This window comes from Dreissena polymorpha, chromosome 8, assembly GCF_020536995.1.
Source record: "Dreissena polymorpha isolate Duluth1 chromosome 8, UMN_Dpol_1.0, whole genome shotgun sequence".
NCBI classification, from domain to species: domain Eukaryota; kingdom Metazoa; phylum Mollusca; class Bivalvia; order Myida; family Dreissenidae; genus Dreissena; species Dreissena polymorpha.
Window position 1 is genome coordinate 12534027 of NC_068362.1, and position 21398 is coordinate 12555424.

The following is a 21398-nucleotide window of genomic DNA, read 5'->3' on the forward strand; positions in this document are numbered from 1 at the left end:
TGAATCCATCACTGAACTCAGAAATAACATGTACATTCTTTTTACATGTATATAGAATTATAGACACGTACGTTCGACGAAATAAATTCAAGCAGTAATCTTCCGATTTACACATGTTGAAACGTATCATTGAGTGAAAGTTATGTATGGGAGACAACTAGTTACAATCGACCGGAATAAAATTGTCTCTCAATTAGGTTCAAATTGGCAAAAGTATGAGCCGTGAGATACATTTACATACAGAAAACTTACAAAGATGCCGCGATGATATTTTAAATTGCATAAATGGAAATGTAAACGATGCTGTGCATACGATTATCTCCATTTACAAAACCGCTGCGGAGGATATGCGCACAATAAGGCGCAATTTTAATAAATACCAAAATAATCCGCTCTGGTGGGATAGCGCGTGTAGTAAGGCCAAGCGAGAAAAATATTCGTTGCTCAGGCGTTTTCGTTGGTCCAATGAACCGGCCGATTTTCATTTGTACAAAAATGCACGTTGGTCCTTTAAAAACTTATGTCACGCAAAAAAATTATATACCAAAATAAAAAAAACGTTAAGTTTTAATTGACGTCCGTAAATATCCGCAGTATTTTTGGTCGGTTATTAAAGGAAATAGGTTTACAGCAACAACTCATGCACCTATCAATCCCAATGAGTTGGTTAGATACTTTAAATCTTTGCTATTTAAAAAATCAGAAAACCCACTCCACAATTTTGATGCGAATAATAGCGACCAGGCCGATTATATATTAAATTCGTCAATTACAGACGACGAAATAATAACAAGTGTCAGTAAGCTGAAGCGTGGAAAATCTCAAGGTAAAGGCGGGATCGGGGCGGAATTTTACATAAATACTATACACGTTATAACCTCTATTTTAAATGTACCTTTCAATAAAATTTTATCTTCCGGAAGCTTTCCTGATGCTTGGAGTGAAAGTATTATCGTACCTTTATATAAATCGGGTTCGCGAAGTGATCCTTCAAATTACCGAGGTATATCTTTAGTTGACGTTATGTACAAGATATTTGCAGGCATCATAAATGATAGATTAACCTGGTTTGCAAATGAATTAGATTTAATTGATGAGGCGCAAGCTGGGTTTAGAGCAGGATACTGTATTCGGTTACCGATAATATGTTTATTTTACAGAGCTTGGTGCAAAAAATATATTTCTATTTTGTAAAGCCTGGGGGTAAATTCTATGTGTTATATGTGGATTTTTTAAAGGCATTCGATTCCTTGGTGCATCATAGATTGTTTACATGCTTTATGCGTAAAGGAATCCAGGGCAACGTACTTAAGGTCTTGACCTCGATGTACATTGTACTCCAATCTTAAAAGTTATGTACGCACGAGCCCCGGCGCTATTTCGAACCCATTTGCTTGTAACATCGGCACTAGACAAGGCGACTTGTGCTCGCCGATTATTTTTAGTTTATACATAAATGTTCATTTATTTGACAAAAGTGCGATACTGGAATATTTGTTACAAACGATATCCCTGACATATTTGTATACTTTTTGCTGATGATATTGCAAATTGTGCAGATACTGCTGTAAATCTACAGTTGCAGATAAATGATATTGCAGAATTTTGTACCATAACAAGCATGAATTTGAATCTAAAAAAAACTGAGGTAATGGTATTTAGAAATGGGGTTCCACTACACTTGAGAAATGGTATTTCAATAATTTTCCAATAAATACAACATCCGTTTATAAATATATGGGTATCCTATGTACCCCAAAGTTATACTGGTCGGCTGCAAAAACTAAATTAGCCGGACGAAAAGCATTATTTGCCATTAAAGAATACCAAATTCCGTTCGGATATTTCTGCTGTACTGAATTCTTTAAATTAGTTGATGCCATGGTTACACCAATACTCACATTCGGATCAGAAATCTGGGGATTCACATAGTGATTCAATAGAGCGTGCACAAATAGAAGCTTGAAAGTACTTTCTGGGCGTTAAAAACTGCGGTAAATAACTGTGTAGCTTTAGGAGAATGTGGCCGTTTACCAATGTACGTCATTTATCACTCAAAATGTATAAAATACTGCTGTAAACTTCTCCATATGCCTGATAGAAGATATCCAAAAAACTGTTATAAAATGTTAAAGTCATTAGAGGATATTGGAAGGCGAAATTTGGCTACGAATGTAAACGAGCTTCTTTTTAAATATTGGCTCGGCTTTATTTGGCTCTCACAGGATGTTGGTGATATTGATTTATTCATGCTTCTTTTTAAACAACGTCTGACTGTGCAACTCAATTCTGGCACGAAAACATAAATGATTCTCCTAGTGCGATACTTACAGGCAATTCGATAGTTTATTAAACACGGAACGATATTTAAACATTGCAATGCCATTTCATTGTAGGCAAGCGTTAGCGAAATTTCGTTGTTCGAGCCATAGGTTTCAAATAGAGTTAGGTAGACAATTAGGAATACCAAGAAATCTTAGAATATGTGCACATTCTCAATTAGAAAATGAATCCGTAAAAATAGAGCATGAATATCATGTATTTTTTAATGTTCTAAATATGCCGAAATTAGGCAAACATATTTGTATAATTGGTATAATGGCAGACAAACTATATCGAATTTCTTTGATCTGTTAAGAAATGAAAATGAGTTTGTTATTAAAAAATAGCCTTTTATGTTAACCAGTTAATACGTTTTTCATATGGAACGTAATACTTATCGTTGAAGTATGTTTGTTCGTTTTTGTTGTTTTTTCTACAGTCAAATGTTATTGTACATATATACGTAGGTACAACTCTCTGTATTATCTGTATATATATATTATGTATAAATGATGTATCATGGGCCGGAGGCTTTTGTTTACAATAAACTTACTTACTACATGTGTCTTCAATTCTGGATTGAAGGGACCTTTTCACGGATTCCCGAATGTCATTAAGTTTGTCATTAACTGCTTTATATTAATAAATGTAAACATTGGATCTAGAGAGCTCCATCAAAAATTCAAGAATAAAATTAAAGAAAGAAAAAAAGTAACCCTCAACTGTGCTCGAAGCACTGACCCTGGAGTAAAAGTCTATCGCGTAGACCACTCGGCCATCCGTGCTCATACAATCAGAAGTGTATTAATTTTTTTATACCTTATATTATACCTTATATAAGCAATCCTCGTAGTATCCCACAATAGTTATCGACAACAACAGAACTCTACAAATTATTCAATCGATTCGCGCTGCAACGCTTTATACAAATTTCAGTTTTTTTTTAAATCGTCAAAAGATGCATGTAATGGATACTTAAGAGCTTGGTAAATGTTCAGTATTACTGTTTTCTCCAAAATATCGTAACTAAAACGAAAATTTGCGATTTTGAAACATTTTTTGATATAATTTTGTTAATTTACCAAAAAAAAAAAATGAATTTAAATAAACACATTTATTTAAAAAAAAACGCGCGCTAAGCATTGTCTGGTACGTGTCAATTTTTACCATTGTGTTATGTTGTTGTTTAATATGGTAAGCTATAAAATACACCCAAGTTAAGTTAATTTGTTAAGAGGCTCTGTTGTGATCGATACGGCCTCAACAAATTGATACAATTTCCGTCGGATTTACCGCATCTTAATATCTTAAAATATCATTATATTGTTAAAGTGAATTTCGCCTGCAGGCTCCATTTTGACCCTCTTATTGGTCGTGTGTTAAAGTTACCCTTTTCACGTTTTACTTTAATTGACAAAATAAAAATGGGTTCAGATATGCAACTTTTCATTGTAGTTAAGTAATTATGAACATGTGCCATGCTCTGAACTATCCATTATATATGCATCTTTTGAGGAGTAAAAAAAACACTGAAAATTATTATGCGTTAAATACGCGAAACGACTGGATAATTTAGAAAGTTCTGTTGTTATCGTTATATTTACTGACATTTCGTGGTTTGTTTTAAAAGGTATAAATTTAGGATGCCCGAGACGGCGAGAGGTCTTAGCGCTAGACTTTCACTCCAAGGGTCATTGGTTCGAGACCAGGTGTGGACTAATTTTTTGCTTTCTTTAATTTTATTTTTGTTTTATACTGGAAATCTTTAGTTCCAATGTTTACATTTACTAATTTAAAGCATTTCACGAAAACTTCCAACATACCAACATCTGTGAAAGGAACCATTAAACGACCAAAGGAGCACAAAGTTATCAAAGTAAAAAATATTTACAATTCTTAAAAATAGTGCCCTTCGTAATAATTCCACTGCCCGTCGTTATGGCGTCAGTGCCCGTCGTTATGTCGCCAATGCCAGTCGTTATGGCACGAGTGCCCTTCGTTATGACTCCAATGCCCGTCTTTATGGCGTCAGTGCCCGTCTGTATGGTGCCAGTGCTCGTCGTTATGGCGCCAGTTCCCGTCGTTATGGTGCCAGTGTCCGTCGTTATGGCGCTAGTTCCCGTCGTTTTGGCGACAGTGCCAATCTTTATGGTGGCAATGCCAGTCGTTGTGGCGCAAGTGCCAGTCGTTATAGCCCGTCGTTATGGCACCAGTACCAGTCGTTATGGTGCCAATGCCAGTCGTTGTTGCGCAAATTCCTGTCGTTATAGCCCCAGTGCCCGTAGTTATGGCGCCAGTGGCCGTAGTTATAACACATGTGTCCGTCGTTATTGCGCCTGTGCATGTCGTTATTGCGCCAGCACCCGTCTTTATGGCACCAGTGCCGGGCGTCATGGCGCAAGTGCCCGTCGTAATGAAGCAGCACGACCCTCACCATGACTTGCGCAATTTGAATGAAGTACTTATACGTGAGCCAGAAATTTCATGTAATTACAATTCTTTCATAAAACGTACTTTAGTTTCAGAAGAAAATCTACTCCGCATAATCAGCCAGCTAATAAAGATGTTGTAAAATACAAATTAAAATAAAATTAGATTTAAACATTAAACAATATTAACATTCAATTTGTTTCTCGTTTTAGTAGTTCAGTATGCAGTATTAGAGAATGTAAAAAACATTGCCGATGTCCCATAAGAGCATCAAGGCAAGGAATAAATAATACCATGGCCTGTATATGACATGCAAGTTGTAATTATTTAATTCCACAAACAAACAATCAATCACTTACGGGGCCACTTCTATTTCACAACTTGCACAAGGCATACAATATGACGTTGGTATTCCGGATTGAGTTTCAATCATTTTTTATACTCATAGATGCGAGAGAATCATTTTTAGCATAGGTGCTTGCACCTATGCTTAAGGTATATACCACATTTTGAAAATCCACATCGGTCGGTTACTCTTTTTGAAGCCTTACCTGATCAAAAATCAGACGAAATATCTATTTAATTTAGCATATGGTAATTCTTACAATTTTTGGGGGGGAAACGTTTTTCTAACGTTTTCTTCCAAGAATATTGCTGACACCGTTTTTAGTGAATTTTTCTAAGACCGTTTTATGTCAAAAAATCTTCTTATAACCTAAAACAAATTTCGTTCGTAAAACAATTCTGTTCTTGTTGATAGTGACCTCACACCTAATTTATATGGGATCCCAATTTCTATTTCCTTCGTTTACTGTTCTGTGAGAGGTCAAATGTTTACATAACTGAATTAATAAGGCCCTGGTTAAAGTATATGTAACATTTCATCGGTTAATTATAAATAGAAATTAAAACATATTATCAGCAGGAAGTGGGGCATAAAGCACTTTTATTCTTTGAAAATGTGTAAAAAATGGCGGAGTACGATGAATGTTTTCTGATTTATGACATGGATTCTGACGTGCCTTTCTATGGATTTGATGAAGTAGAGTTTAAAAGTAAGAGATGTGTTAATTGAAGTTAAAATGATTTACTTTGAGCCAGAAATTTACGTTACGAGTTGAGTTAACGGTTTAAATGTGGCATCGGATTTAATGGATTCGCGTGAATTCTGGACGAGTGCTGTGTCTGTAAAATATTAAATGGAAAGCTGTAAATGTATCAAGTCGGAAAAGAAAACGGATGGTTGCATAATGGTATGCGTGAAATAATGTAATTCTACGTATTTATTTTCATAGTTATGTCATTTTGTAACCATTCACATTCGTCACTATTTGGAATTCCCGTTTCTAAAAATAGAGCATTTTGTTAACAAGGGGGGCGACTCGTGATGTCAGCAATCGTTAAGGCTACAATATACTAAATAATCGAGTCATGAAGGGCTGTACTTTCTAAACAAATCATCATATTTTCCTCGAAGGCATGTTGTACACTTTGTTCTGGTTTTATCGTTTGGAGATATTGATAGGGTAAGCATAGGTGTTCACTACTTAATCCCTGAAATAGGAAAAAGTTGGAGATTAAAGTAAAAAATGGCACTGCAAAAGGTTACAATCCACTAGAAAACGGCCGAAAAAGGCGCAAAAACAGTCGATTTTGATTTGAGTCGAAATTGTTTTTGGTTTGAACATGACAAATCTTTTGTATTGCTTAAATCGATTCAGCTAAGAATGCCCGTCAAGAAAAGGTATGGTTATGGGGGTCTCTATGTGCAAAATGTTGTATTTATTTTCGCTCTAAGTTGTCGCTTTTGCATCGAAACATATAAGGAAACTATTTAGTATATTTTGACCTAAACATTTACTTCAGCAGCATCTTCCCTGTATCTTGCAACTATGCTTTCAGCGCCATCGGCGCTCTCGTTTTATACAAGTACTCATAGATGCGAGAGAATCTCTACGTCACTCGAGGGGGGGGGGGGGGGGGGCATGCAGCGCATTGCGCAGAGATCGGCGAGTCCATCTGAGTGATCGACAAGAAGAATAATGATACTCTCAAAATTAATTTTCACATACCAAGAAAGATGTGCTGCACAGAGATTTGAAACATTGAAGTCATCGAACATCCTGATTGAAAATGGAAATAACTTGACTATTGTAAAGAAAAGTGGAAACGATTTCCCGATCTTTCATCTACGGTGGCATAGAGGTGACATTCTCTCCTTTAAAAAAAAAACACTCCTCTTTTTTCTATCTAGTGGCCACGACTTTGTTACTCTTGGCCACGAGTAAGCAATGTCGTGCCCACGAGATAGAAAAAGAGGAGTGCAAAACTAAATTAAAGAGAAGTGCAATTTAAAAAAAAAAGAGCGGTGCAGTATATAAAGGAATGGTGCATTAAACAAAAGAGGAGAGAATTTCGAGATCTCGAGATCCCGACTTAGCTAACTCGTGGCCACGAGTTAGTCAGCAAATCAAATTGTTCCATATCATCGTTCATGGTGATCTTATACAAAGGGAAGAAATCATCAACAAAAGAGGACAAAAGTTTAGCTATCTCGAGATCCCGACTAAGCTAACTCGTGGCCACGGAATAAGTCAGCCAATCGAATTGTTCCATATGCTTGTTCATGGTGATCTTTATACAAAGGGAAGAAATAATCACAGTAAAAGCCCGCTTTGGCCAGCTATATATATATATATATATATGCGTAGAGAATATTTACACGTGTTACGCAAAATTTGATTGGCTGACTAACTCGTTCCTCGAGCTAGCTAAAATTCTCCCCTCTTTTGTCTTTTGCACCCCTCCTTTATTTACTGCACCGCTCTTTTTTTTTAATGCAATCCTGTTTAATTTAGTTTTGCACTCCTCTTTGTGTTCTATCTCGTTGCCACGACATACCTAACTCCGTATCCTTTCCTTTTTGGTGATGTAAATTATTGCAAACAACAATATGGTTGGTCTTTTGGCTTTTGCGTGCTATGGCATTATACAGCTTGTCCAGAGTGGAACTGTATGTTTCAGTATGCAATTTTTTAATAACTTCCAGTTAACATTTAATGGTCAACTATGGTCAAGTTATAGCTTGTTCGGACTGTAACTTGATTATGTATGAGATTGTTTTAAATAATAATTATTTTCACTCAGCATGTGGATATGACATGCTGCAATCAACTCTTGCTCTTAGCTCGATGATGAAGGCCACATTCAACTTGTAAAGAGTTTCGTAAAATATTTGTCATATAAACAGAAAAGAATGTATACACTATTGCTAAACAAGCGAAATAACACGTCTGACAAAGTACAATGTTTAACATATTGGTCATGTGCTCCAAAGTCAATGTTAAGAAGAAATTACAGTAGACAGCGGCGTAAACTTGTGCGCTATATCATGCTTTGCAAGTAACCTTCTTATAATAATATTGATGAATAGAATACTAAAAATAAAGATATAAGCATGATTTGTAAATATCCGTCATACCATACCAATATTATTTGTCCGATTTTTTTAAAGTTTACTTTTAGGCCGTTTTAAATGACATAGTCTCGTTAATATGACAGTTTTTGTGGCATCTCTTAATGAATAATGTTAAAAAATATAGTATGCAGATTTTTCTCGTCACATAGATTTTATCCGAATTTCCCCGGTTAACAATCAAACTGTGTTCAAATTATTATATCAAATAATTATAAACAGCATGTTCAATTCTGATACCTTTTTAGAGATCATCGAACAAAAAATAACACTGCTTGTCCTCTTTTCCGTATACGATGCTGCTTATGTTATTGTTACTACCCGGTACTATGTTTATCTCTGTACCTTTTCTTAAACGTATACGATGCTCCTTATGTTTATAGTATTACTATGTTTATCTCTGTGACATAATTGTATGTGAAATATCTAGTGTTTAGACGATGTACACTGTGCAAGTCTGAATAAATATTTGTCTCGTCTTGTCTTGTCTAAAACACTAAAAAGTTATTCCTGAATGCTGTGAGCTTTTATAAGTACATACGTACAGCTCCTAGCAAGCCGGTGGGTCAGTAGCTGGGAGTTAGATCATAGGCGCTCGATGTCAATATTTATATTTTTTTATAATTTTTTTTATATTATTATTATGTTTTAGTTACCCGTAGTTTATTATAATGCAAACACATACTAAATCAATAAAAAATCTTCCGACAAAACGTCTGCTTAAAAAAAGTTCGACTATGTACATAGAAATTGTCAATTTACATGTACATAGTCGAACTTTTTTTTAAGCAGACGTTTTGTCGGAAGATTTTTATTGATTTAGTATGTGTTTGCATTATAATAAACTACCGGTAACTAAAGACATAATAATAATAATAAATAAAAAATATAAACATTTACATCGAGCGCCTATGAGTTAGATGATTGCAATCACAAATTAATATTGCACGTGCTTACTCGTGCGTGCTTGTCGTACTGAAAATGTTTGTCGCTATTAAGTATTTATTGTTGCTCTTTAACAAGTTGTCTCCCATTTAAATTAAACTCTTCAACAGAAGGTGTAGTAGCAATAGTAAACAAATCGATTATTGCACAACTTTTGTGGAATAATTCTACTTTCGATCTCTAACGAAGTGTCTGCCATGACTCACATTAACGTTCCATTTATTATCTCCATCCACTGACCACCGTGTAAGGTACGGTCATGTTTATTCTACAATATTATCTAATCGCTTCAACTTTACCGAATAATGAAGTGAGCAAGTTAAGTTCCGTATATAAAGGTATAAACCACTGTCATTGCTTGATACACTTTTATTCTATTTTCCAATACTAGTCACGACGCAGGAGTATATTGATTCAAGCATTCGAAATTTCTACCTTGACAGCATGATTATATTGTCATTGATGCACAATTTGTATAAATAACTTTAGCATTCACTGATTGAGTGGTGAAATCTTCATTTCTGTTTCAAGTGACTTCTATTTGGAGTGGTTCTTGGGAAGATGATGTGTACTGTGTTTAATACTGAGTGAAAGAGAATTGGAATATTTGCACTTTATAACACTTATTGTGGGATAGGACGGTGGCTTGAAATGATAAATGTATACTTGTCAAGTAGTTTATGTCCACTTAAAGGGGCCTTTTCACAGATTTTGGCATTTTTTAACTTATTCATTAAATGCTTTATATTGATAAATGTTAAAATTGGATCGTGGAAGCTCCAGTAAAAAATCAAGAATAAAATTTAAAAAAGGAAAAGAACATTGCCCCGAGCAGGTTTCGAACCAGTGACCCGTGGAGTCCTGCCAGAGTCCTGAAGTAAATACGCTTTAGCCTACTGAGCTATTTCGCCGAGTACACATACTTATCGTATTTTATACCTTATATAAGCAATCTTTGTAGTTTCACAAAATTTAACGACAAAAACAGAACTCGCCAAATTATTCAATCGTTTCGCGTTGCAACGCTTTATCATTTTTAGGTTTTAAAATCGTCAAAAGATGCATATAATGGCTATATTAGAGCATGGTAAATGTTCAGTATTACTGTTTCCTCCCAAATATCATAACCAAAACGAAAATTTGCCAATCTGAAACAACTTTTTTCAATTTCGTCAATTTACCAAAGCGTGAAAAGATCCCTTTAATGTCTGTATTAATGCTCAATGATTAAAAAAAGATTATTTCACATAGCAGGAAGTGAATTAATCAGTCAAGAATCCTGTGGTTAAGACAATAGAATTTTCATGTGATTTTATTGATTTTATGGTAAATATCCGTTCCTTCCAATCATAAAAACAAAATGGATTTCATATTAGGCGTACCAATGTCCAGCGCATCGGAACCTGTGTTGTTGTATGCTCACCCGAGCATGCATCGACTAGCCGAACAGATCGTTGAGAGATGCGGTCAGAGAGCGAGAAAATCAGAGGAAGGCCTGAGCCCTTCCAGCCAGCAACATCTCAAGACCCCTGTATGTGCAGCTGTAGCGTTCCTGATAATAGGAGTCGTGTCCTGAGAAAACTGGGCATAATGCATGTGCCTAAAGTGTCGTCCCAGATTAGCTTGTGCAGTCTGCCTAAATTGGATTGTTGCTAAGAAGAGACTTCATTTGAACGAAAAATGTCATAAAAGCTAAAAGTGTCGTACCTGATTAGCCTGTGCGGACTGCACAGGCTAATCTGGGACGACACTTTACACACATGCATTATGCCCAGTTTTCTCAGAACAGGACTCATAGGTTTATTTGAGCCGCGTTTTGGGAAACCTGGGCTTAATGCATTTACATTAAGTTTCATTCCTGATAAGCTTGTGCAGTTATGGACTTTTTTGTTTTTTCAAAACGAAATTCCAGTGAAGGCAGAAAGTGCCGTACCTGATTAGCCTGTGGGTATCGCACAGGCTAATCTGGGACATTCTGCTCACATGCATAAAGCCAAGCTTAATTGAAGCCTTCTAGTTTGGAGATATTGGCAATTGTGCGGATGTATTTTCCAAATATCTGTCTTCGTCATTACAATTCCTTATTGATTAAAAAGAATAAAAAATAACATGACACAAATTTCAACAATCATAAGGCGACATGTCAGGTGTAATGGTCTCCTTACTTAAAAGGTCAATGTCACACTTATAGGTCAAAAGCCAAGACATGTTGTTTTTTACAAGAGTAGAGTTCTAGACAAAAGTGAAATGTGGGTGAAACAAAAGTGAAATGTGGGTGCATTAATGTCTTGTTGGCACATGTTTTGTTTATTTCAGTTTCATAGATCATTTTCCAGTGCTCAAATGGAGCCATTATTCAGAAGTGTGGAGTACCGAAACACAATCAAATGGGACAAGTTCCAAGATGGCTTCCCAAACCTCTTCATTGGTGATGTGCATTGCATGATGGGAAAAGACGGTTGGTTTAAACCTTCACAGTGTAACAATTTATCCCTTTACCACTTAGATACATGTACATATTTTGACACCTTTGCAGTCCCTTAGAAAGTTAAATTTAATTAAAGACCTGTCATACTAGATTCAAGTTTTAAAGGCTTAATTTCCAAACCTTAAATACTGATGAGCAGCAAACAGCATAAAACCTGAACAGACTGCAAGTTACTGGCAGGCTGTTCTGGTTTTATGCTGTTTGCACATAGCGATTTTCACTTTGTTTCTGAGTGGGAAAGGGTTAAGATACCACATGGCATTTAGTTCAGAGTTCTAAATCATTCTCAGTGTTGGCTTATTTTCTAATAAACTTAAGTATTTTAATAAGAGTAACGGTTATCAATACCTGATTTTACTTATTTTGTCTATTTGTTTAATTTAATTTAGTAATTTAGTAACTTATTTAAGCCTCAGAGGGTATTTAAACTAGAATCTATTACTAACGAATGCAACTATAATTGAAATTATGGATGTTTAAGTGTTAGTTTTTTATGAACACTAGAATGCAAACTGTAATAATTTCTGGACCTTTTATTGTTAGAATGCTTTCAGTGATATTTCTTGGCAGCTTTCATGACCCCAGCGTGATATTTGAACAGCTCTCGGTCCTATACATGTTTCCAAGGTAAATTTCATTTTAATGTGCTTAAGAACATAGTGTTGGTTACAATTGTATAGGGAAAGGCGCTGTTGTATTATACTGATAATCATAAAATTATGTATCCATCCATTCAAAGGCATATTCTCAAAAACAAATTTGGTAAGAAAATGATTGTTTTAGTTAATTAAAATTTAACTTTTTAGATATTTGCTAAGAAGAGACTGTCTTTAAACAAAAAATACCATAAATACTATAAAAGCGGAAAGCCTCGTCTCTGATTAGCCTTTGCAGACTGCACAGGCTAATCTGGTACGTCACTTTATGTACATGCATTAAACCCCCTTTTCACAGAGCACGGCCCATATACATGTAATAATTGATTCATATAAGTTCTGTAATAATTGATTTATCTCAGTTCATAAAGTGTTATGTTGCATAAACCCTGCTTTAATTCCCAGATACCTTGCTCGCTCCTTTCACTTCATACTGCCGTATTTCCCTACTGGGACCATGGAGAGAGTGGACATGGAAGGCCAGATAGCTACAGCCAAGGTGATACAATGTGCACTCCTTTATATTATTGGCTAAAAAAAGAGCATTCATGGACAATTTGCCAAAGGAAACTGACTAACATCCACTTTACTCCTTAGAACATTCAACTTTCTGATAATCTGTTTTTTTCCCTGGCAAGAAAGAAAAAGGGTTGTACCTGATTCGCCTTGTCTGTCTGTCTGTCTTTCTGTCTGTCTGTCTGTCTTTCTGTCTGTCGGTCGGTCTGTCCGGCCGGCCGGCCGGCCGGCGGTCGGTCAGTCAGACAGTCAGTCAGTCGGAATTACTTACAGATAATCTTGTTTATCCGTCCGTCCATCTGTTTCCGTCCATATGTTTATCTGCAGAGACCATTTTTGTATACATGTATTTCCGTATCTGTATGCTTAAGTAAATCTCTCCTCTCTTAACTTAAACATTCTCAATCGGTGTTATTGTGAACATTTTCTTTAAAGAAACACCGTTGTTTAGCACTTGAACTAAGAATTATTTGAATTATATTGAATTAATTTATTAAAATATCATAATTATGCTGAATTGAGAATTATTTGAGATAAAAGTGAATGTAAATGGAATATAGCTACAGAAATTGTTTGTGTGTTTGTTTTTAGACTTTAGCTATCATGATGTCCTCCATACCGCTCACCGCCCGCGGTCCCGTGCAGATCTGTATATTCGATATACACGCGCTACAAGAGAGGTTCTACTTTTCAGACAACGTCATTCCCAGGTAATGAGAATAATTCAGTATAATTGTATTAGCCTGGTTCTGGGAAAGCGGTGCTTATTGCATGTGGCATATTTTAGCTGCACTCTGAGAAAATGGGGCTTAATGCTTGTGGCAAATTTTAGCGACGCTCATGGGAAATGGGGCTTAATGCATGTTGCATATTTTAGCGACGCTCTGGGAAAACGGGGCTTAATGCATGTTGCATATTTTAGCGACGCTCTGGGAAAACGGGGCTTAATGCATGTTGCATATTTTAGCGACGCTCAGGGAAGTCGGGGCTTTATGCATGTGCGAAAAGTGTAACGCCATATTAGCCTGTGCAGTACGCACAGGCTAATCAAGGATGACACTTTCTGCTTATACATGATTTTTGTTTAGCATAGACTTAATATATACACAAAATTCCATAAAAGCGGACAGTTTCGTCCCTGATTAACCTGTGCAGACTGCACAGGCTAATTTGGGATGACACTTTACGCACATTCATTAAGCCCTGTTTTCTCAGAACGAGGCTAATATAGTTATTTTTAAAGAGAAAGTTGGGCTTTGTATTCTTTCTAAATTTTACTGACCTTGCGTTAGCCATTCTTAGTTTGAATATATTAGACATTTAATTTATCAGTATGTAGTTTTTTTCAGGGAATAAAATAAGAATTGCTTAAACCGAAGTACATGTAACTGCAAAAATACGAATTTTATGCATTTATACACTCTTCGTTTACAAACCGCCAATATTAAAACTGAAAAATATTGCACTTTGGTTTGTTATGTTGAGATTTTATATATTTTTTGTTTTCTGTAAAAACATAAATAACCACACTAACGATTAATTACTTATTCTTCGATCAGTTATCACAACTTGAAAGTTTATATTGTGTGTACACTTTCCTGCACTTATATTGATATTCAGTACAGACACTGTACTTTGAATATATAATACAAACACAGTGTGTTTAATTCTGTCCCAAGAAGTAGGGGTATGTTGCATTGTTACTGTCCGTCAGTTGGATGGTCAGTTTGTCTATCGAGCTGGTCGTTTGGTATGTCGGGATGGTCAGTTAGTCTATATGGATGATTGATTAGTCTATGTGGATGGTCGGTTAGTCTATGGGGATAGTCTGTTAGTCTATGGGGATGGTTGGTTAGTCTATGGGGATAGTCTGTTAGTCTATGGGGTTTGTCGGTTACTCTATGGGGATTGCCGATAGTCTATTGGGATGGTCGGTTACTCTATGGGGATGGTCGGTTACTCTATGGGGATAATCGGTTACTCTATGGGGATTGCCGGGTAGTCTATGGGGATGGTCAGTTTGTCCATGGGAATGGTCGGTTAGTCCATGGGGATGGTTGGTTAGTCTATGGGTATGGTCGGTTACTCTATGGGCATTGCCGGTTAGTCAATGGGTATGGTCAGTTACTCTATGGGAATGGTCGGTTAGTCCATGGGGATGGTCGGTTGATCTATGGGGATGGTCAGTGTATGGGGCTGGTCAGTAAGTTTATGGGGCTGGTCGATTAGTCTATGGGGATGGTAGGTTTGTCTATGGGGATGGTCGGTTAGTCTATCATTATGGTCAGTTAGTCTACTGGGTTGGTTGGTTAGTCTATGGGGCTGGTCAGTTAGTCTATGGGGCTGGTCTGTTAGTCCATGGGGATGGTCGGTTGGTCTTTCGGGGAGGTCGGCTGGTCTGTCGGGATGATCGACTGATCTGTTGGGATGATCGGTTGGTTGGTCTGTAAGGATGATCGGTTGACATGTCGGGGAGGTCGTTAGGTCTTTCAGGATGGTCTTATGGTAGTTTGGTCTGTCCACTGACTATTTCATTTCCGCACAAAATCAGGAGAGCTTTTTAACCTACGTTTTTGTTTGGTGAGGATGCAAGTTGTGATGATAAAAAACTAAAAAAAACAACAACAACAAAGGCTTGATGTTGACGCCTGCTGGTCAAAGGTCATCGTCACAGGGGCTTGTTAAATGAAATGATTTATCACAAGATATGTTGAGCACGCTTTTACATACTGAAATAAAACGAATCCTTTAAGTTTCAAGTATACGTGTATATAAATGTCTGATGTGTTTAGTAATGTTAGAAAGCTTATTTTAACTTCCTGTTATGTATACTATGACAATGAATCTAGGTTGTAAACGGTTTGCTTTATGTATGGATTGTTTGACTTGCAAAATATCAATTGCTTAATTTAGAACATAACCTTTCACTTAAGGGACAGTTGCATATCAACATTGCATGTCCTTTGCGCAAATGAAGATCTACATTTTAAACAGTGGTGATCCAATCGAAGATCTAGTTTTTAACCGATTGTCAAAACATTTTACACTTAAAGATTGTCCGTTCTTAACAATAAACTGTCTCGTTATCATTGAACTACTTATTCCCCGGCTGTCTAAATGCTTGTATTAATAATGAAACCGGAAGATAACACGAAAATCTAGTTTTTAACCGAATGTGAAAATATTTTAGACTTAAAGATAAGTATTAATAATGAACCCGGTAGATAACACGAAAATCTAGTTTTTAGCCGAATGTCATTATAATTGAACCATTAACCACTATCCGTTGTTAACAATGAACTCTCCCTTTGTCATTGAGCTACTGTTCCCCTACTATATGGCTGCTACTCGATTATGAACCCCGTGCACTGGCTTCTAGTATTGATTTTAAACCCTCGTCTTGAGGGAAAATGTCAATATCGTTGGCGTTTAAAAACAAAATAAGTTCCAGGGGCTCATTAAAAATGCCATTTACACCATTCAATACATAATGTTGTTAAGTACTTAATAGACAAAATGAAATGATGTTATTTGGAATCTTGCCGTACTTGTCACTAGCTTTCACGGAAATATGTTACTAAATAAAAGAGTTTTATTATTTATCCGGAGCCAATTGTATAAACGGTGGTTTAAATTAACTGTGGTTATTTGCTTACCGCAGTTATTTACATGGTTAGGTTACCACCGTTTATTTTCCTTTGTATAAACGATGGTTACTGCGCGGTTACCTAATCATTAAAATTTGTAACCTTACCGCAGTAAAATTACCAACAATGCAATACTAAACATGACGTCATTTTCGCGCAAATTGTCAATTTGACAGACGACATTTTGACAAAATGGAAACTGTCAAGAGAGCGAAAGCTTTCAGCGACCATGAAATCGAAGTAATTACGGACTTCATGAAAGTAAACATACACAAACTTCGAGCGAACCATGGCTCGAGCGGTCCGGTTAAATTGTTTATACAATTGGCTGCCGGAAGTTAATATTACTGCAATGTACATGTATATGGGGTCAGTTTACATATAGCATATATCATATTACAACGTCTAGCATTTATATGTTAAGAAAATTCTATTATCAATAAATCAAATGTTAAAGTTAAGTCAACAAAGGATACAATCAACTTTTTGTTTATATTTCAATACACTAGAAATAATGCAATTGTTATCTTCAGTGCCCGTGTTACTTAAAAAACCGATCAAAATATACGTTGTACTAAATATGCGTATGTTTTGTATTGCTTTTTTATTGCTCAATCAATAATCATAGTTGTTATTTGGCTGTTATCATTTAATTGGACATATTTGCTATGTTTTTCTACTCAAACAATATCAGGTATTGCCATTATCTCTATAAAAATGTATTAGTTGAACATACATAAAGATTTTTTCGTGGTAGAGTTGAAAACTCGGTCCAATTAACCGTTATTTTATAATTGGACCTTAATTGTTAGTCTTAATATGTACGATTTCCTGATTGTTAAACTTGATGCGTAACACGTCTAACAGATGTTAGTAACATGTATCCCATTATTTATATTGCAAGCTGAAATCTGCTGTCACTATGCACCTATATATCGAACAACTGTACGATAATTCATAAGTTCTGTGTTTTTGCGTAAAGTTTCGTCCCAGATTAGCATGTGCAGTCGTCACAGGATAATCAGGGGCGACACTTTCCGCCTTAACTAGATTAAAAAAAAGAAAATATCTCCTTTAAATGAAACATTCCATAAACGCAGAAAGTGTCGTCCCTTATAAACTTGTGCGGACTACACAGGCTAATATGGGACGACACTTTACGTACATGCATTTAACCCCGTTTTCGCAGAGCTTATTTATATTTATTGCAGACTGGAATCCGCCATACCATTGATCATGTCTACCCTGGAAACACTGCCCGACAAGGACAACATCGCCATAGCGTTCCCGGATGACGGGGCGTTCAAACGATTCCACCTGTTTTTCTCACATAAATACGACACGATCACATGTGTGAAGATCCGTGAAGGGAACAAGAGAATAGTGAAAGTGAAAGATGGTATGGTTCAGTTAAACATAAATATCTGTATTACTGTATTATGAACATTCAGTTTGAAATGCAGAATATAAGTATGTCGGTAAATTAATATCTCTCTCTCTCTCTCTCTCTCTCTCTCTCTCTCTCTCTCTCTCTCTCTCTCTCTCTCTCTCTCTCTCTCTCTCTCTCTCTCTCTCTCTCTCTCTCTCTCTCTCTCTCTCTCTCTCTCTCTCTCTCTCTCTCTCTCTCTCTCTCTCTCTCTCTCTCTGTATATATATATATATATATATATACCCATATCATTATAGCGCCGACATTGTAATTTACTGGCTGTATAATTTTTATTGAATGAACTAAACAAAACATATGTCTGATGAGTATATTGCAATAAGCTACTTTGTATGTAGTTTCGTTCTTTTGTTCAGATGTTAGTATGTTTAGCAAATTATATGATATCCATAAACTAGAACATCTTAAATTAACGACATACCACCAACCCATTCCTGAATTCCATCTGTTAAGCCTTCAAGGCCATAATTGTTACCAAGATGTCCATATATAAATAAAGTTATTAGGTTTATACCGTACACATGTCACAGGTGAAATACCTTCTATGCAGGAAACCCCGACGGCAAACATGTAGTCGTTGTGGATGATCTGGTACAAACTGGAGGAACGTTGATAAACTGTGGAGAGGTATTGTTTTTGGTACTAGTAGAAGTTTTGTATTGGAATGTTGATAGTATTAAAATTAATACCAAGTATTTAATTTGAATTTCTTTCACGAATTATTTATGTATTTGATGTGCTAAATGTTCAGTTGACCTGCTTTTGCTAACACCAGTAAAGTGTTAAGTATATATCGTTGGTAACTCATTGTTGATGGAGAAAGTAAAATGATCAGGCCCCGTATTCACCAACCCATCCTTGGAATTAAGAAAAATAAATAGACTAAGAACCAAGAAAACATAATCAGAGTGTAAAATTATTGAGAATATTTGTTTGATTCGGTGGAATATCGATTTTAATGCACAAGTTATCATAGAAAATAATATTTTCACTAGTGGCGCAGCAATGATTGAAAAAATATATTTTCTATGATCACCAGTGAATAAAAATTGATATTCCACCGTATCAAACAAAGTTTCTTTTATTTGTATGCTTTTATACTGTTTATTTACATTGTAAAAGAGTTTAACTAGAGAATTTCGCTGGAATAATGACGTCATTTCGTAAAAAAAAACGTTATTTCACACTATCGATAATTTTCACTGTTATTTTTCAATGTTTGAAACAGTGAAATATCAGTTTTAATTCACTGATATTTCTCTATAATCCAGCAGAAAGCATAAAATAAATACAGACAGCTACTGACGATTTTTGTAATTAACAAAATGTTCTGCGTAAAAAATGATGAAGATATAGGAGGTTAATGACAAGTTTGACTTAAAATGAAAGGATTTTGTGCATATGCCAATTTAAAGAATATGCTTTATTCGTAGACTGTAGGAATTGTTGGGTGAATACTTACCCTATTCTTACGATTATTGGCACAATTTCAGGCACTCGTAGAAAAAGGTGCAAAAGCCGTCAGCGCCTACGTAACGCACGCGGTGTTTCCCAAAGATAGCTGGAGGAAGTTTACAAACGGAGATTTCAGGTTCCAGAACTTCTGGATCACAGACTCGATCCCCCACGCTGTGGAGATTGCCATGCATGAGCCATTCAAGCTGCTCTCTCTCTGCGAACCAATCAGCAAGATGTTGATGGTGTTTGACCTCAAAATGCAGACCTAGACGCCATTAACGGCATGGTGGTCACGTGATATTGCTTTCGAATTTGGGCATGGTGTTTGACCTCAAAATGCACAGCTAAATCGACACACTTAAAAGAAGGCAATTAGTAGCATGATGAACACATGACTTTTCCTTAGAATTGTGAGCAATTTTTGTGTCTATTGCCATTATACTCACACACTTAGAATAAGGCAATCATCAGCATGGTGATTATATGATTAGCCTTAGAATGTCGAACAATTCTTAATGTATTTTGCCATGGTAGGCACACGTGGATTATCATAATATAAATTAACACTAAGTAAACCGATTTCAGAAAACTGGTCTCCGTTAAGTACTCGTTTAGTGTCACGTTTACATCTGAGATGTCCACACGCTTTTATTGTCGGAAAAGCTGTGTTAAATGATTAAATCGGCAAGATACCCAAGTAGATTAATTAGACAAACTAATATGTTGTATTGAAGATTTTAGTTATATAAACGTTATTCGAAAATAGTTTATAAATTCAATTTAAGCGAAATTGTTATTATGTTGAAGTAAATGTTATATAATTATCTTAATTAAGAAACAAACAAATGTAGACACTGATACACACGTTGCCCTCTTTACGTGGTTTGTATGTCAAATACTGCTGAGCCTTACTGCAAGAGTTTGTTGCATTCTCAAAGTGTTTCAAGTTGTTCTCTATTCACGTTGATCATTTAATGTTCTTGATGCACCCGCAGCTTAAATGTGAAGATAGATCGACAAGCTAAATGCAACCTTGTGAAACATAAGTTAAATCAATCAATTGTTTAGCTGTTAGTTGTTATAAAATGTTGAACGTGGAATGAATTTATTAATAATGTACTGATAAGCTATGAATATGATAATATTTTTTGAAGTCTACACATTAATGTTCATAGCTAACGGTATATCAATTTCAACATTTTTGAAATCCACCCTGAACTTCAACGAAAAGCGGTGTTGCTAATACATGTTATATAATAAATGTGTTATGCTCACACTTTTGTCAGGCTTAGCATCTATGTAACATACTACACGATCTTAAGTTATTGCAATAATGTATGTGCAATTATATTAAGTTGTTAATAACTGTTCATAGCTCGTATAACAATCCTTACAACAACTGAAATGCGCACCATTCAGTGTACTTCGGGAACAAAGTTATGTTTATCCAAATAAAAGTATGTTACTTTTTTTGTTTTTATAAATATTATTTTTAGTATTGTATTTTCGTTTTAAGTGTAGCGTTATCGTGTGTTTCGTATTGAGAACTTTCATGTAAACTGTTAAGTATAAGATTAAACTAGTCACGGAGTGTATATTGACAGGAGATGAATCGAGTATTTGACCCTTACTGTAGTAAATTCAATCTTATGCAAAAACTATTCATCCGATTTTATTGGTTTATACGTTATCTTGTTGCTTATTAATTCCTCTTTCAAAAAAATATAACTTTTAGTATATTCCCGTTGTTATTAATGGATTTATAGCGAGTTAAACACAAGTAATTCACATTTTATGTTTAACCACCGCGCGTTTTAACGTGTTGTGGCTATCGATCTTTTACAATTGGCGTACAGCGAAGCGCCGAGGTTATACATTTTGATGTACCCACTCACGTCTTCTGTTAAATTATAGTTTCATTTCTCGGCCGATTTTGACAAATTATATATCATTAGAAAGCTTACGTTACGTAGTAAACAGATATATAAATATATATTAAGTTTTTCTTCTGATT

At 35.6% G+C, this 21398-nt stretch overlaps 1 protein-coding gene across 6 annotated transcripts in view; it reads left to right on the plus strand.

Annotated features, from left to right (window-relative positions):
• The first annotated feature begins 9276 nt into the window (after positions 1-9276).
• The window catches only part of LOC127841953 (uncharacterized), a 237060-nt gene continuing 224938 nt past the window's right edge, over positions 9277-21398 (plus strand). The window contains exons 1-9 of one of the 6 annotated variants that reach the window (XM_052371145.1): positions 9349-9510; positions 10549-10703; positions 11489-11630; positions 12215-12287; positions 12722-12815; positions 13424-13542; positions 17691-17878; positions 18477-18553; positions 19420-20853. In XM_052371145.1, coding sequence (XP_052227105.1) covers positions 9432-9510; positions 10549-10703; positions 11489-11630; positions 12215-12287; positions 12722-12815; positions 13424-13542; positions 17691-17878; positions 18477-18553; positions 19420-19653 — 1161 coding nt within the window. In that variant the 5' untranslated portion in view covers positions 9349-9431 and the 3' untranslated portion in view covers positions 19654-20853. Of the gene's footprint in view, positions 9511-10517; positions 10704-11488; positions 11631-12214; positions 12288-12721; positions 12816-13423; positions 13543-17690; positions 17879-18476; positions 18554-19419; positions 20854-21398 lie in introns of those variants that run through there. The other 5 variants (XM_052371150.1, XM_052371146.1, XM_052371147.1 and 2 more) reach the window with 5 other exon arrangements.